Here is an 18,487-nt window from a genome sequence, read left to right as displayed (position 1 = left end):
TTTAGAACATTTTTCAGCTTTGGTTGCCATAGGTACTTTGCACAGTGACTTTCGTGAATCACCTACCCAGTCTCACGAAATTTCATGATATAGTAACGTAACTTTTTTTATTCTTTTTTAATGATATTGTCACGATTTTCCGTTTTTTTTTTTCGTGATTGTATCATGAATTTCTGTTTATGTGTAATTGTCACATACTGCTTATTCCTATTTGCAAACCATTGTTGCTTCGGTTTAGGATTAGATTCGATGTTTGCGTTAGGATGTCACTTTAAGTATTGGTTTATATAATTTTTTTGCGGAATTATTTTTTTCTATTTTCATAATTTTAAACCATTGTCGCCTGGCATTAGGGTTAGAGTTGGTTTTGGGTAAGGATGTAATTTTATGTAAATCTAATCCTGAACCGAAGTGACGGTGGTGAGAAAATAGGACAAGGCAGTTGAGTAACCAATACGTGACAATTACACGTAAACAGAATGAAATTTGTGATACGATCACGAAAAAACTCGGAAATTCGTGACAATATCACGAAAAAGAATCAAAAAGTAACGTGACTATATTACGAAATTTCTTAAGACTGGGATTGAATTGCGTAAGTCCAAGATGGTGTCGGTATAGAAGCTAGTTATTACAGTTTATAAAGTTTATGGATATTTTTCTTACAAAATTGTATCGATTACCTGCAAAAGACCTTTATTAACCCATTGAAGCTGTGTGGGGCTTTAAAGTTAAGTTTTCCCTGACCATTGCTTTCCAATGTGAAAAGTTTGGAAAAGCAAGGACAATTTACTAAAATAACTCCTAATGTGTTGGTCTGAAAGATGATAGACATATGTATCTCAGATTGCTTGAGGGTGAGTAAATCATGAGGTAATTTTAATATTTGACTGGAGTATTGCTTTACGTAACAGTTGTTGGTAAAACCGTATTAAATATGTATTCAGATATATCTGCTTTTATAATATGCATATTTAAATAAATGTTTATCTGCTTTTATATTATGCATGTTTATAACCTCTTTATTTTTTAATGATTATCTTTATTATTTATTATTTAATTAAATAAAAAGTTTTACTTGGAAATACCCTTAGATTATGTACAATGCACTGTTTACGGCTTTTGCATTTTAACTGCTAGTGTTTCTTTAGTAACAACAGTAGTGTGTTATAACCGGATCAGCGGCATCTGAAACATTCAGCAGCCTGTCGATGGTAGTTTGTGCAATGTGAAAAATGTGCTTCAACAATTCAAGCACTCTGCAGTTGCTCAATCATATACAGTGACAACAGCCAACACAAGAATTTGAGTTGACCAAACTTAGTTATCTGTGTGTTGCCCTATATGATGACTTTCAGACACCTGTTTCTTCTCCGGTGAGGGAAGCAACATTCTCCGAGTTCCCACTAGTATGAAGTTCAACAACAGTCTTTATCAATTAGTGAAGGATTCTTAACATGTTTATAACTGAGGGAGTTCCTTTGTTTGTAGGTTGCTGATGACTGTATTTCATTATATAGACACAATGAAGCAGACAAGTTCGTACCTGACGCCCAGACATCAAGACTTAGATGTAGCGCAAATAAATAAGTCAACGATTCAACTCCAAAGTTCTCCCTTGAGGCAAAGCTCTTACCGTAGACATGTAGCAACAACTGCACAAGCTCAGTGCCAGAGTCAATCTTCATCCATGAGCTTACGCTAGGTACACAAGGTGCTTTCCAATTTTAAACACTTTCTGAGGTCTTGTAATACATCTGTGGTTCATGACAGTCCGGTCAAAGGAGCTTTGCTGAATAAACAGAGGAAAATAATCACACGAAGCACTGCTTATTTGCACCAAATATACAATCTGCCCCACGCATTATAAAGCTTTCAATCACGTTAACCGCATTTTGCTTATGTAGTAAACCATATGTGCAGAACTGTAAACATTTACAATTGCACAATTGAGAGAGTTTATTTTACACTCTGACAATGACTAATAAACCCTCTATTGTGAAGATGTGCAGTTGTGTCTTCTGTTTAATTTTGTGCAAAAAGACTTTGTAGGCATAAGCTCAGAATGTTGGTTAAAGGTGTGGTTATGCTTCAGGCCTGCAAAGTTACTTAAAACAATTCGAGAAATATGGGCACCAAGGTATGATGTCACACATTTAACAAAGCTCTGTCTATCTAAATACGACAATAATGAACACTGTTAGACTTTTTTTGTATGCGGTAACTGGCAACGTGTTGTGTAACTGCCCTATTACAGTACCATAACTGTACATGTTTTTTACAGTATGATGCCTTTACCGCAGTTTCATTTTACTGTATAATACGCTTACTGTAACCTAGTTTTAAAAAATTGCCTTGAAGGGGAATCAAACTCAGATCGCCCAAGTCATAAGTCCGTAACACTACCAGAGTGCTACAGAGTCGCTTGATGAAAGTTACTCGCTACACTCCCCAAGTAGCCTCTTCTGTCACTCTCCCGACACTCTGAGGAGTGAAATCTTGGCGTCACTAAGTCTTGAGGTCAAATTCAAATCTTACGGTCAAGCATTTATCCATAATCCCTTTTCTATCTACAATTCTCAGTAAATTATTTACACTGCTGAAAAACAATTCACATTTTAAAATTTGCTTCACTGCTAAAAGCATAACAAATAAATTGTATTTAATTTTATAGATATATTTTATTTTTCCATTTTATATGCTTTTATAACACTATTTTATTCAACTACAGTAGCACTACTGCTGTTGTTTTACAGCAGTCTACCACAAATTCAAAACATACAGTAAATCACTCTAAATTAAATGTTAAAGGACAAGTTCGGTATTTTACACCTAAAGCCCTGCCCTCAGACCGTTCACGATGAAATAGAACGGCTCTGACCGAAACCTCGACACATGATGCTGGCCCGAGAATCTTCGGGTGTTTCTTGTATCACCTCCCACCTCTACAATGTGTGTATAGGTGCACTGGAACAATCCTTCCTAAAATGCATTAAACTTTCATTTACAAAGACGTGACACTCGCCGAGTGGTCGGGGGTGTTCACTGGTGTGCTCGCGCAAGGATCGCTGCAAAAGATGCTTTCCAACAGGTGTTTTAGCATTCGTTGTAGAGTTGTGGACCTATTTTTCCAAACGCCTCACACTCGTACAATCTGCCGTTGAGAGCTTGAATAATAGCCCAGTTGGTGGCGATAATCTGCCTTTGCCAATTGCAAGAATACAAACAAAGTTCCCGGCGCGGAGTAATACCGTACCTCACAGCACATCTAATACAAGTCAATGGAGTTGGCAAAAACTACGATAAAACCTGTTAAAATGCGTATTTTGCAGCGATTTTTGTGAGCATATCAGTGAACACCCCTGACCACTCGGTGGGTTTCACGTCTTTGTAAATGAAATTTTAATGCATTTTAGGAAGGATTGTTCCAGTGCACCTATACAGCCATTATAGAGGTGGGAGGTGATACAAGAAGCACCTGAAAATTCTCGGGGCAGCATATGTCCAAATTTCAGTCAAAACCATTCTATTTCATCATAAACAATCTGAAAACAGGGCTTTAAGTGTAAAATACCGAACTTGTCCTTTAATACCCATAATGCAATGCATATTACAGTAATGAACTGGAAAAGAAAATTGTGGTAGTTTACTGGGCATTTTGCGGTAAGTAACTGTAGAAATTACAGTTAAGTCTAACAGTGAATTTTGAAAATTGGCAAGATTTACTAAACAGGGCAAATTACGGTAGGAGCGCAATTTCAATAAAGCACTGATGGGAACTTTCTGTGGGTGATTTACTGTCAAGGCGCAGGTTAAAGAACATAGGCACAAAAAATGAGAGGTGTTGAATGGTGGTCAAAATGCCAGTAATTTGACCAATATATTTAAATTTTTACCTTCTATAAATTTTCCGTCTGAAAGAGAAACACCTACGAATGCACATGAAATAAGGTCAGTCGCAAAAAGTGAATGTCATTTCTTTTCGCGCTAATTTCACTTTGTGTCACTAGTAAATCCTGATGTTTTTTTAACAACAAAACAGGCATTTGCGCTGGAGCAGGCTGTTAGGCCTGGCACTTAGTTTGTATTCAAGTGCTCAGTCAATGACATGGAAATCCTCTATTAAAGTCTCTGTAAAGTCAGATGTTAAATATGATCTAAGTTTGTCACGCCTCGTGTGTTATTAACCAAAAAAAAGAGTAAAATGTGTCCACATCCAAAAAAACTATTTAGGGCAGGTGCTCGATCACAAGAACTAAATAGTAGAAGAAGAACAAAAATGGGCACACTGCTAATACTGCTTTACATGTCTTTGTGTGTTCTTATTAATCATCCAACCAAATATTTAATGATGGCAAAAAACGGCAAGTAAATAAAAAGTGTCTTGGAAAAATAGAGGATTCTCTGCTCTCAAGTGGTAGGGGTGTGTCCGCTGTTTGCACTGAAACCACGCCCACTTGTGGGCATGCTCCCATCTCTCTCAACTTTAAAATACGGCTACAACCTGAATGAAGCTCATGATTGTGTGGTAGGGCCATATACTGTATGGTGGCTTAAGTGCGTACTCAAGCCACCATTTTAGGCCTGCCTAACAAATCCTGAACTCAGAAATGGTGAAACTGTTAAACTATCTAACTTTGCAATTCAGTACTACATGGCCTACAGTCTTTTTTCACGCGTAAACATTCACGGGTCAGAGATAACTGAACTTGAACCTTAACATGTAGTGCATGCTATACTTGCATTTCCACTTTTGCATGAGCATGTTTAATTATAAAGGTGCTACAAAATGTTTCACACTTGAGTGATGTCATAGATAACCCATTTTCGGTTCCCCAATGAACCATTTCTTTGTTACCCTTCCACTACAAAAACCCTTTTGCAAAACAGAAAGGTTCTTTTTTTAACGTTGAAGGTTCTTTATAGAACCATATAGCCAAAAGTTGTTTATCTATGATATGTGTAGCACATATAAAGAGTAAAAATAAATGGAAGTGGTAATGGCAGTCAATATCCACATCCTGAGACATAGGCCTGCATGCTTGATTACATCAGGACAGAATGAGTAACAGTGTAAACACTTATTACTTATTACTTAGAAATGTGGATATACTGCAGTTCATGACTTAAAAGAAACAAAAAGCTACAGTGAAGATGTTATAATTCACAGGAATGAAAACTTACTTCATAAGTAAGAGAAAAAAATGTAAAACTAGTTTCACCAGATGACCTTTCTCAAATATTATTAATTTCCAGTTGAACGGTTTAAGGGTTAAAATGATCCAATACTTCCCAGTAGTGCAAAACTGCTCAGTCAAGGTTTGTGGGTGTTGCATTAGTGTTTCCAATACTACAGTAACTGATGTTTAACTTACTGAAGTACTGAAACCTTCTTGCATGTCTATTCATTCATATGCAGAAACCACTTAAGGGTGTGTGGAACAAGAACATAAAGCCAAACCCAGGCAAACACAATTCTTGGATCTTAAGTGTTTCACTGCTGACATGAGTTACAGCAATATGTTGTATTTGTAAGGATTTGCCATTTGTAAGGTCATGGTGCCACTAACAATGTGGGTTTTTAAATGGCAATGTGATAGAATTGTATCCTTATCTCCCCAATGTTAGTTATTGCATTACATCCTTGACAAACTGTCAGTATTGTTTAGTTTTGAGGAATATCCCATTATAAAATAGTGGACAGCGGGGTTATTGTAGTTTTTAAATTTGCTTGTAAAATATGTTTACTGGTAACACTTTACAACAAGGTTATATTAGTTCATGCATTATCTTACATCAGTGGTTATCAAACTTTTTGGTGTGAAACCCAACCCCATCCCCCGCGCCTGTGTAGGGACCCAGCACCATCTCGCTTTTAAAATCAAAAGTTGTAACTGTTAACATGACTTAATGCAGAGTGAACTAACATGAAGAATTGTATTTGCATTAACTAGCATTAACAAAGATTAATTAATGTTACAATATTACTGTTCATTGTTAGCTCATGTTACCTAATGCATTGTTAACTAATGTTAACAAATACAACCTTATTGTAAAGTGTTACCTGTTTATTAAGGGTCATTTTAATTGTAGTTTAGATTGTATTTTACGGTTAGACTTAGATTTTGTTTTACTTTATTTTATTGCTGCCGAACTTTCTGTGCTAACAATAGGTTAATGACTTTTCTCAGGGTCATCCTTGTCATATTGTGTTATTTTCATATTTAATGACATCAGATATTTTATATTTTAAAATGAGTATCTAACGCAAACAATTTTGTGGTCATTTTTATTTTATATTAGTAAGTCATGGAAATTAAAGTCGCCATGAAATTTAAAGGAAAAACTGTAATTTGTTTTGGAATATTGTGTTTTTTTAAATAAGTGACTTATCTGTGAGCTTCATTATTTTAAAAAAAAAATCATGTGCCCTCATTATCTTTAATCAAAAATGTAAATCTCCTCCCCTCCTCAAATGATCTCTCTTTACTTATTCCGGTCATATGGTATCGAAGGTGGGTGGAGTCCGGGAGAAGATCCCTGCGATTAACAATTAGCAACACAACCCACATTCAAATGATCCAATCAGATCTCGATGGACAAATTCAAATCCAGCCCTGCCTTATTTCATTTCAGAAGCCAATTTTAATCGAATATACGTCACCATGGGGAAAATAAGGCAATCGCTACTTCCGTTTCATGGTGACTTTGAAGTAAACTAGTGACTAGTCAACAATTGAAGTGGATCAAAACCTTTTCTAAAAGTTGTCTTAAAACCAATACCCAATAATTGTTCTTGTCTTAGGACAACTTTGATAAACTTTTTTGATCCACTTTAAATGTTGACTAGTATATTTCAAGTTTTTAAGTTCAATTTGCAATTTTTTAATAATGTCACTGGCTGCACTTTTAAAAAAAGTTGGCCAAAAAGGGTTCTTCTGTGGCATTGTGAAGCACCTTTATTAGTGTTTGGGTCCATCTCAATCAGCTTAATCAGTAGTCAAAGCGCTGATCAGGAAGTTGGGCTGTCTCATCACAAAATACTTCCAGTGCACTGGAACATTAGTTTCTAAAAATTCCCAAAATGCAACGCAAAAAACAGGGAGCATCAATGCACCCTATGTTCCCTTACCTGTGACCTTTTTTTGAAGATCTTCATACAACATTGCAAAAGCGAACATAATAACAGTTTCTTAATAATACTATGTCTGGGTCACCAAATGTAGTTTTAAGATTACTTTAGATGAGAATAAATTATAAATATGCGTGGCATGGTTGTTGGTGCCTGAGTATTTCACAATCTGCTCAGTTACTGGGATTTTCACGCACAACCATTTCTAGGGTTTACAAAGAATGGTGTGAAAAGGGAAAACATCCAGTATGTCCCAGTCCTGTGGGCAAAAATGCCTTGCTGATGGTAGAGGTCAGAGGAGAATGGGCCGACTGATTCAAGCTGATAGAAGAGCAACTTTGACTGAAATAACCACTCGTTACAACCGAGGTATGCAGCAAAGCATTTGTGAAGCCACAACACGCACAACCTTGAGGCGGATGGGCTACAACAGCAGAAGACACCACCGGGTACCACTCATCTCCACTACAAATAGGAAAAAAAGGCTACAATTTGCACAAGCTTACCAAAATTACAGTTGAAGACTGGAAAAATGTTGCCTGGTCTGATGAGTCTCGATTTCTGTTGAGACATTCTGATGGTAGAGTCAGAATTTGGCTTAAACGGAATGAGAAAATGGATCCATCATGCCTTGTTACCACTGTGCAGGCTGGTGGTGGTGGTGTAATGGTGTCGGGGATGTTTTCTTGGCACACTTTAGGCCCCTTAGTGCCAATTGGGTATCGTTTAAATGCCACGGCCTACCTGAGCATTGTTTCTGACCATGTCCATCCCTTTATGACCACCATGTACCCATCCTCTGATGGCTACTTTCAGCAGGTTAATGCACCATGTCACAAAGATTGACTCATTTCAAATTGGTTTCCTGAACATGACAATGAGTTCACTGTACTAAAATGGCCCCCACAGTCACCAGATCTCAACCCAATAGAGCATCTTTGGGATGTGGTGGAACGGGAGCTTCATGCCCTGGAGTTGCATCCCACAAATCTCAACTGCAAGATGCTATCCTATCAATATGGGCCAACATTTCTAAAGAATGCTTTCAGCACCTTGTTAAATCAATGCCACGTAGAATTATTATCAGTCGGTTAGTAAATATAGCACCTATTTAAAAATTTGATTTGACAAATTCGCATATGTGAGTTCCCGGCGCGACCAGCGGGTGGTCAGTTTCTCATTTGTGTTGCCTCATTGTGACCACTCCTGCATAAAATACTTTGTATTTCATATTGTATTTAAAAACGAAATATCAGTGCTACGTCAGTCCGTGTACACAATTTACTTATTCACGACCTAAAGAGCTACGGGAACTGATTGAGACACACAGGTTAAATTAAGCTATGTATTGTAGTATGTAGGTTTACCATGCTCTTGAAATTTGCAGCCAAAATAAATGTTGATTATGTTTGTCATCATGTTGATTTTTGTATCATGCTCTATTCTTCATGCTGCTGTTGCACATGATTTGATTCACATGTATTTGAAAACTGAAGTTTTATCATAAAAATGTCTAAAGAATGCATTAGCAGGATGTTCTGTGGAACACAACTTCTTAATGTTAGCTCTCCTAAAGGCAATGCATCTCCATGTAAACTTCCAATCTCTTCAATCACTTTCAGACTTTGCCCTGTTTCTTTGTAGTTTCGGTGTGTTACTGTGTGTGGTTGGCAGGGAAGTCATGTTGGTGCTGTAGAACCTGTTTGGTGGCTATGCGTGCAACTATCTGACAGAAACTTCATCCAAGTGAGCAGGTATGAGATAGTCACATTCATTTGGAGTTTGGAAGTGTCAACATCAGCTGCCGCAGATACACTCACATGAACAACAGTGGGTAAGTGGGTCACTCTCAAATTTCACATGTGTTTGTGTCATCATTTACACAACATTAGAAGTAACATCATAATGCAAACATTGTTTTATCACACAAATGATTTTTTTACATTTAAGTCGATTCACTGGCAAAACCATTCCATATTTTGTACACAATTTTGTAGAGACGTGTCAAACAAAAGACACAGAACAAATATAGTAATTCTGATCTAAATGTAGATATGTTTCTATGCTGTTGACTTTCTTACCCTGATTGTTGTAATGTGATGAGATTGCGCTTCTCTTTGCTCACCTAAATTGTTCAGCGAAACTGAACAGGATATTTGTGCTGTTTCGCTGAGTTAAATCGTTTTAATAATGTTCTTATAATCATCGTGTCAATGATTATTTAATATAGTCAATGTGTTTTTATTTTTTTTATTTTATTATCGCATGTTTCCATGTGTTTTATTATTATTTATAAGTATAGACAGCACGTTGGTTGACTTAAGATTATATGGAAAATGAAATGTCAAATCATCAATTTAATTTTATTTTTCAATTTGGCCGGAATGCTTCATCACTTTGAAAATGAAAATGAAATCATTTAATTTAATGTTAAAATTTTTATTTAAGCATTTAATTTTCTAATTTGGGACATATTTTGCGATTTTATTTTTATTTTATCATTTAATTATTTAATTCAAAAAAGTCTAAAAATACCTTCCATAGTTGGCCCATTTGAATGGTTTTGAAAGTGCTTTATAACTAAAACTGAGTTGAATATAATATCATTTTAACTGCAGCATTTTTAGCACTAGGGTTTTTCAGTAGTAAGCATTTGGGAATTTGTTGCATTCTGTATTGCAGACGATGTCCCTCATGAAAATTAACAATTTTTATTATAGTAAAACTGTACACTCTTAGAACGAATGTGTTAAAAACAACACATTAGTGTTGATTCTTTGACAACACACTAAAAGCGTTGTCCCAAAATCCACCCAACTCTGTGTTATTATTGAAACAACACATTTTAACACAACTTGTGTTATATTTTGACACAAATCGACACAAAATGACACATAATGTGTTAAAATTACACACTGTGTTGTCACTTTTATTTATTTGAACTCAAAATCAACATGAAATAAAACATAATGTGTTAAAATAACACAAAATGTGTTAAATAGGATAACACAAAACAATGCGCTAAAATGAACACATCCTTTCTTAGAGTGTATAGCAACAATGTTTTTTTGTGTGTATTGATTAGCATTTGAAAAAAATCATAGTTTTACTACAATAACCATGGATGGATAATGTATGGTTACTGCAGCAAAACCATGTGATAACCATGGCTTAAATATAGTAACCAAGTTGTTTTTGTTTTATTTGCATATAGTGAAACAATGGTAATTTTCATAGGGGGTAGGGTGGCATTGTGGTGGTGTGGGAGCTAAAATATATTAAATAATTTCTATTGCTGTTTAAACTCATTATTGAGCAAATGTTTAGAAAACAACTTCACTTTGGTTCTGGAATTAAGACATCTCACAATCAACCCTCTATAGAGAAAATATTCAATTAAGTATCCTTCCAAGAAACAAACAGGAAGCATGGAAGAGAGAGATAGAGAGATTCATCTTGACATGGTATTTATCTCATCACCATTCTTTCATCTGAACAACCTGCTTCTCCTCATTTTTTACACTCCATCAATTCCTCAAGCATTCCACACATACAAACCAAATACACAAACTAAACAAGCTGGTAAAGATACAGAATGCCAACTTTAACAAGAATATCAACAGAAAGAATCAAAGTTTAACACTGGTTACAGGAAAAATGCTTAGCTTTTTGTTAATTCCAATCTTAACTAATGAGTCATGCCAATGAATACCCAAAGAGTTAATTCAGGTAAATTGGGTCATTTTGAGGTTATTATGCAACACTTAAAATCAAAGATTGTAAAAGGGTTCTTGGCAGCAAAGAATGATTTTTGGTGCTTCAACAAACCTTAAAGCTCACGTAACGCATGCTGCATTTCTGATGTTAATCTGGAGTACCTAGTATTACATCCTTTATATCTCCGAAGAGTCTTTACTTTAATCAGATTTATAAAAGAAAGATTAGCTTTACCGAATCTTTCCAATAACGTACGAAAAAATGAAGAAGGAGGAGTTACTACTGCGGGAGGAGCGAGTATGGGTCACGCAACACTATAAAACACTGTTTAACTTATGATTCACTACATGTTCGTGTCATTTATATAATATGCACGTGCCTATTTCCAACATAAGACAGAAGTCTTACTTACAGCATGCAACTCATGACCCGGTTAGGACTTTTCAATGAAATCCAGCACATCAAACACACACGCAAAACTCCGCTGCTACCCCCGGATAAACAAACTATATCCATTGTTTCCATAAGGCTGGCTTTCTTCTCCTTACATCCAAAAACTCACGTCTTCTTTCGTGCCATTGTTGAGTTTTGAAATTAAACAAAGCTGTGTGATGTGATGTTTGCAAGTCCTAGCTTCTCCCGCTGATTGACGGGTGGGCGGGGTTTTCCGGGGGAAGTAAAGAAGTGATACGTATAGAAACCCCTGAAACGTCAGCTGGACCTGTAATCGAAAAAAAACTTTCCGAAACTTGTACGAAGTGCATTCGGCACAGAAATACTCTGTAACACGCGCAACTGCCTTTTTGAAACACCTCTATAACTGTGTTAATAAGTCAGAATGCTTGAAAAATAAAAATATCCATTTCATACTAAAAAAATCTATAGGATTTTGGATTATCTAAAAACAATTATCGTTCTATGATCAGCGAATGTCATGATACTTACACGTTGTATCCATCAAGATAATCTTGACAAATGAACACAACTTTTATCATTTTTTGTAATCTAAATGTGTTTACTAGAAATTAAAATGCTATAATTGAATTACATCACTTTTGATAAACTTCTACATCATCATCACCAACCTTCCAACAACCCTTTCAAACTTTATTAAAGTCCCCCTGTTGTCGATCTTTGAACATTGAGTGATTTCCTCATGCTTTAAAACAGCTTCACTATAACTTTACACCCTTACCTTATTTAGTATATGCAGCTCTATGAATATTCAAATTAGTCCCCGCCTCTACTCAATCGCACTCAGAACATAGATAAAACCCACTGATCTCAAGATGAGATAACTGGAAGTGCTAAGTTGTTTACAGGTTTTGCTCATAAAATATGTCATCTCCGCAGCTAGTTGATTATCTACTTTTGTCTACTGACAATGATTCAGTAATGTGGTCTGCCAAAAATGTGAAATACTGTAATCATATCTTCTATTTAGTAATGGTAAATGAATGATTAATCGCAACCACCCTTACAAGCTACTGCATCTCATGAAACAACTGGAGGTGGTTCCTGACATTTCCTGGCCACTTCCTCTTTCTCTTCTCTAACAAGCTACAGTTAGTTGCTATAATGCTTCAATCTATAGTTTTATCAGCACCGATCAAATTCTTCACTTAGTCATGTTGAACTCACCAATGGTCAGTGTTGTGTGCTATTGAATGATGCAATACAGATGCAACAAATGTATAAAACAGTGTAGGAGGGGATTATTGAGGACGTTAAACCCATACATTTATATAGGAGTGATGACTGCATGTAACAGCTTTGTTTTGAAGATGCTGGGGATTCTCCAAAGTCTTGTGGTCTGAAACCAGCCGCAGTCTCCGATTCCCATTAAGTTCTGACTCATTCTGATTAGTCACCATATTTTGCTGTATGTTCCCCAAAATTACGAAGTAAAATGAATTGTTGAACGACCATGAAATTTGTGGGCCAGACAGCCATTTCTATTGTAATTCTATGAGAATGATTCCTAAAAATGAGTTGTTGTTGTTGTTTTAAAGTCTTGTTCCTTTTTGTTTTGACAGATCACCTGAGAACTGGTTTTCATGACATGTCCAGTATTTAAAACTTAGAAATGATGGTTGGTGTCCTGTCATCACAAACTATTCTCTTTGATGCATACAATAATATGTATGTATAATCAAATAATAATAACTTTCCATGTTCGTGTTCAGAATGGTGAAAGTCAGACTCTTGCTCTCTCGGAGAGTGTGGTTTTGGAGGACACGGATGAAGGAGGCGTCATCGTCACGGGTGTTAGAAATCCTGCAGTTAATCTGAGAAAAGGTAAAAACCTATTTAAAGATGTACATGTACCTTACATTTCACATGTCTTGAGAGTAATTACTTTGCCTCAAATAATTTAAAATAGTGTAAAACATGGTCTGTTTGATGGTTCTTCCAGGTGACCAGCTTGTTGCTGCCACCATTCACCTTGATCATCTCAGTAAAGACGATGTACTGAAGCTGATCAAAATCATTGAGCCTTATGACAAGAATCTTGAACTTAAGACTGCAGGAGATCTGAATGCAGGGCTGGTAAGAACATTGCAAATATAATACAAGAAGAATTTCACAAGCAAAATACTTCTTTGTTCATATTTCATCTTCATCTTCACACTTCTAGTCTCTTGGAGATCTTCGATTGAACAGTGGGGCAGGACTTCAAGCACCCGGTGTTCGTGTCAAAGGACTAAATGGAGGAATAAATGCACCGAACCTCAAGGGTGGAATCTCAACCCCCACAATAAATGGAGAAATGCCAAATGTTGAGCTAAATGAATCCACACCTAACTTCAGCGTTCCAAAGTTCACAATGCCAACTTTTGACCTGCCAAAGATCAAAGGTTCAGGTTTGGATGGCACAGTTGAAGCACCTGATGTCAGTGTCTCCACCCCTAAACTAAACACTCCAGATGTTTCTGTCAATCTGGACAAACCTGAATTGACCACCAAATCCCCCAAGTTTAAGATGCCCAACTTCAATTTACATACCAAAAAACCTAAGTTTGATGGTGATGTGAATTTAACTGCCCCAGACTTAAACGCTGATCTAAAAACCCCTGATCTGAGTCTATCAGCCCCCACGATTAATGGAGACATCAACTCCCCTGAAATAGACGTGAACTTGCCCAAAACTCACCTAAGTGGCCCAGATCTAAACATTGAATCACCAAAAGCCAATGTCGAGGCCCCATCTGGCAAGTTCAAATTCCCCAAATTTAAGAAGAAAAATGCAAAAGTAAAACTACCAGATGTGGACGTTGATGCAGATCTCAGTACACCAAAGATAAATGCAGATGTCAGTGCCCCAAATGTTGACATGGATCTGCCAGGAGTAGATATAGATGTTCCATCTGGCAAAAAGAGGTGGCCGTTTAAGAAAAAGGTTAAAGCACCGGAAGTTGACTTGGATGCAAATGTCTCGACACCTGATCTTTCAGCACCAAAGATAGGAGGAGGAATCAGCACCCCAGACCTAAATGTGGCTTTACCAAAAGCAGAACTAAAGACACCCAATGTTGATTTAAACGCACCTGATGTGGACATTCATGCTCCATCTGGAAAGCACAAATTCCCTACCATTAAAATGCCAAAGATTAACTTACATAAACCAAAGGTGAAAGGTCCAGATCTAGACGCAGACATACAGACACCGGACTTTAACTTGTCATCCCCTAATGTAGATATTGATCTGCCAAAAGCTAAACTGGATGGTCCAGATCTAGATGTCAAGGCACCAAACCTTAACCTCTCTGCACCAAAATTAAAGGGCGGTATTTCTTCACCAGAGCTGGACATTGAATCTCCAAACATTGATGTGGATGCACCAGATGTTGATCTGAAAGCTCCATCTGGAAAGCTTAAGAAACCCAACTTTAAAATGCCAAAAATAAATCTTTCTGGGGCAAAAGTGAAAGGGCCTGATGCAAACCTAAATGCACCAAATGTTGATGTCTCAGTCCCTGATGTTAACCTGAAAGCACCTAAAGCAGATTTCCAAGGGCCTGACCTAAATCTGTCAGCACCCAAATTGAAGGGCAAACTTGGAGCTCCAGATGTAGATCTGGACTTGCCGGAGGCTCATATTAAATCCCCAGATTTAAACCTCCAAGCACCAGAGATAGATTTAAATTCTCCCAATGTAGACATCAATGCCCCCTCTAGCAAAGGCAAATTTCCTCATATTAAAATACCTAAATTTGGTCTCAGTGCACCTAGGGTGAAAGCACCTGATGTAGATGTGAACATGCCTACAGGAGAACTCAAGGGGCCTGATCTAGATTTAAATGCACCTGATCTGAGTCTAAATTCTCCATCTTTAGACTTTAATTTGCCAAAAGCTGACTTGAAAGCTCCAACTGCGAACATTGGTGGAAATATAAAATCACCAGGTCTCAATCTCTCCACACCAAACGTAGACCTAAATTTGCCAAAAGCACATCTCGAAGGGCCTGATGCAGACCTGAAAGTCCCAGATGTCGACATTAATGCTCCATCTGGAAAATTGCCACATTTTAACATGCCAAAATTGAATTTATTTGGACCAAAACTGAACGGCCCAGAGCTGGATGCTAATGCAGATTTGGATGTCTCAGTTCCCAAAATCGAAGGAAAACTGAACGCACCTGGTGTTGATCTGAACCTTCCCAAAGCTGAAGTTAGGGGACCTGATCTAAACGCAGCTTTACCAAAAGCTGACGTAACTGTTCCTAATCTAGATTTTCAGACCCCAGACTTTGAGGCTCCATCTGGGAAGTTTAAACTGATCTCATTGAAGAGACCAAAATCTAATCTTACTGCTCCAGGTCTGACAACCCCTGACATTGACCTAAATGCAGAAGCACCTGATCTAAGCCTCTCTGCACCCACAGTAAACACAGATTTCAAAGTTCCAGATGTTGATGCAAAGCTTCCCACAGCAGATGTTGACATTAATGCTCCCAAAGCAAAGATGAAATTCCCAACACTTAAAAAGTTCAACTTGTCCGGCCCTAAAGTCAAATCTCCCGATCTTGACCTTTCTGCTGACGTAGGCGGACCAGATCTAAACCTGTCTACACCTGAGATTGGTACTCCTGATTTCAACCTCTCTACACCTAGAATAGATGCAGATGTCAAGGTTCCAGATGTTAATGCAAGGCTTCCCACAGCAGATGTTGACATTAATGCTCCCAAAGCAAAGGTGAAATTCCCAACACTTAAAAAGTTCAACTTGACCGGCCCTAAAGTCAAATCTCCCGATCTTGACCTTTCTGCTGACGTAGGTGGACCAGATCTAAACCTCTCTACACCTGAGATCGGTGTTCCTAAGGCTGACGTGAGTCTGCCCAATGCTGGGGTCGATGTTGATGTTCCAGGTGTCAATGCTGATATCGAGGGTTCCAAACATAAGTTCAAATGGCCGTTCAGTTGGCGAAAATCTCATTCAAAAGATGGGGACATCACCGTTAACACACCAGAAGTAGATGGTCCCACAGCAGAAATGAAATTTCCAGAATACATACCTAAATTTAAGTCACACAACTTGCCTCCTATTAGTAGCATTGACAACGCTTTGGAAGAGCTCACTGGAGCGGTTGACCTCAGTGCTGACCCTACAAAAGAATTGGCTGATGCCATGGCCTCCTCATCACACAAGACAAATTGGAGATCTCCATCTGCTGGGGTTAATGGACAATCATCTGCTGTAGACGTTCTAGAAAGGCTGAGGTTGTCTAAAGCACGTAACGAAAGCTCTGAACAAGACAACCCTATTAAATTGAACAGAGGAACATTTAAAGTTACAAAGCCTGACGCTGATAAGGACTACCCGGTGGTGGATTCTACTAGCGAGGGAGATGATAAAACAGCCAAGCTTTCCTTAAGCTTGAACAATATGCTTGGTTTGACAACGGATTAGAGGTGAAATAAATCCTTGCGAAACAGGAGTCTGATACTGCTGACTCCACGCCACCTTCACGTAGTTAATGCACATCCAGCTGTTTGGATTTCCAAAGAATTGGAGGATGATGATTGGAGAATGCATTAATAACAAAGCATTACAGAATCTGCAAGAGGTGTAATTATTTTTGTATGAACGCAGGTATATGCGTAATTGTATAAAGTCTTCTTTAAAATATGATGCTTGTATTATCTTTTTGAAAGGAAGGAAACATATGCTAAGCCTGTAATCCTGACTTTATTTTCACTGTTTTACATGTAGTAATCTAATATATTATCCTTTGTTTACACTACACTTCTGTTTTTATATACATAAATATAACTATATATATTCAACAGTATTGTGACTGGGAAAAGTTCACGTTTATGTCAAACTTGTTATCAGTTTTAAGTGTTTGTTGAAGCTTGTGTCCTCTGTTAAATTTTTGCAAAGGCACTAATCTCAGTTTAATAAAGTTAATGATAATAACAGAGAATGGTTAATTTCTTTCAAAGCTCATATTAAGTTGTCACATTATGTGCTGAGTGGCTTAAAAATGAATTTCTTTTTTATGAAACAAATTCTTTTATATACTTAAGACAAGTATTCATATAAAAAGTTTTATTTTTATTTTCATGCTCATAAACAGATATGGCTTTAACTTTTAGACAAAAGGAATCAAATGCTGGTGTGCAGGGCAGGAAACCAAGCTTACAACATATTTTGTTCTGTCCAGAAAGGTGCCATCCACACAATTTACGCTCTACATCTGTGCTGAATAGGGATGCACAGATATATCGGCTTAAAATTGGTAGATAAAAGCATTTTCCCACTATCAGACATCGGCCAGTTGTTGAAGAACAGCTGAACAATTCCGGCGTTATCAATGTGACATTAGCACAGTCTACAAACTAAAAATATAAATCCTCAGGAATGCAGTTATTACCTATATATCTGTTTTTATTTCCTAAACCCCTGATAACAGAGTTTAGACATCAGTAAAATAATGTTTTCTATAGATGAGGGAAACATGCATACTTATGGATATAACAAAAAAGGACACAAGGTTTTGGGAGACATCCAGACTGATCTCACAGAAAGTCCTGTTATAGCCACAAAATTTGATTAATTTATTCGTGTCCATGGCACAAAACTCATAATTTTTGTGCCATGAGCACGAATGTCTTTTTCGTGTCACTTGCACACATTTCTGTAAATGGTTTGTCGTGTCCATTGTACAACTTTCGTTTTGTTTCATTTTATGTATTGTTTTCTGACCATTGTTGCTTGGGGTTGGGGTAAGGACAACTTTCTGTTACATTTCAGACATCCTAACCCAAACCCCAACTCTAACCCCAACCCCAAGTGAAAATAGTTTTAAAATCAGAAAAAAAAACATGTAGAAACGAATACGTAAAAGCAGTGGTGTAGTGCAGGGTATACGCAGGTATACGGAGTATACCCACCTCTTTATTTGATGGCATGGGGTATACCCACTTCTACTGGGGGCATACATTAAGAGTATACCCACTTCTACTAGGGGCATAAACTAAGAGTATACCCACTTCTCCAGACACCACTACACCACTGCGTAAAAGTACATGCTAACCCAAACCTCAAATCTAACCCCATCCCCAAGCGACAATGATTTAAAATAGGGAAAAAAAAGGAAAAAAACAATACATAAAATGACACGAAAAAGA

At 37.2% G+C, this 18,487-nt stretch overlaps 1 protein-coding gene across 1 annotated transcript; it reads left to right on the top strand.

Annotated features, from left to right (window-relative positions):
- The first annotated feature begins 8,820 nt into the window (after window positions 1-8,820).
- On the top strand, window positions 8,821-17,271 carry LOC129418158 (uncharacterized). The gene is made up of 5 exons (XM_055173081.2): window positions 8,821-8,966; window positions 12,886-12,941; window positions 13,036-13,147; window positions 13,266-13,399; window positions 13,488-17,271. Exons 2-5 carry the CDS (start codon window positions 12,936-12,938, stop codon window positions 16,761-16,763), a joined length of 3,528 nt encoding a protein of 1,175 aa, XP_055029056.1. The 5' UTR covers window positions 8,821-8,966; window positions 12,886-12,935; the 3' UTR covers window positions 16,764-17,271.
- The last annotated feature ends 1,216 nt before the right edge of the window (window positions 17,272-18,487 follow it).

This window comes from Misgurnus anguillicaudatus, chromosome 7 (genome assembly GCF_027580225.2).
Source record: "Misgurnus anguillicaudatus chromosome 7, ASM2758022v2, whole genome shotgun sequence".
NCBI classification, from domain to species: Eukaryota; Metazoa; Chordata; class Actinopteri; order Cypriniformes; family Cobitidae; genus Misgurnus; species Misgurnus anguillicaudatus.
Note: the sequence above shows the minus strand (reverse complement) of the source record. Positions and strands in the feature narration are given on the sequence as shown.

Excerpts from the sequence above, each read along its gene's own strand:
- LOC129418158 (XM_055173081.2), top strand. Across the intron at positions 13,148-13,265 it reads TGCAGTTAATCTGAGAAAAG|GTGACCAGCTTGTTGCTGCC; the intron begins GTAAAAACCTAT and ends TGGTTCTTCCAG. Across the intron at positions 13,400-13,487 it reads GAGATCTGAATGCAGGGCTG|TCTCTTGGAGATCTTCGATT; the intron begins GTAAGAACATTG and ends TCACACTTCTAG.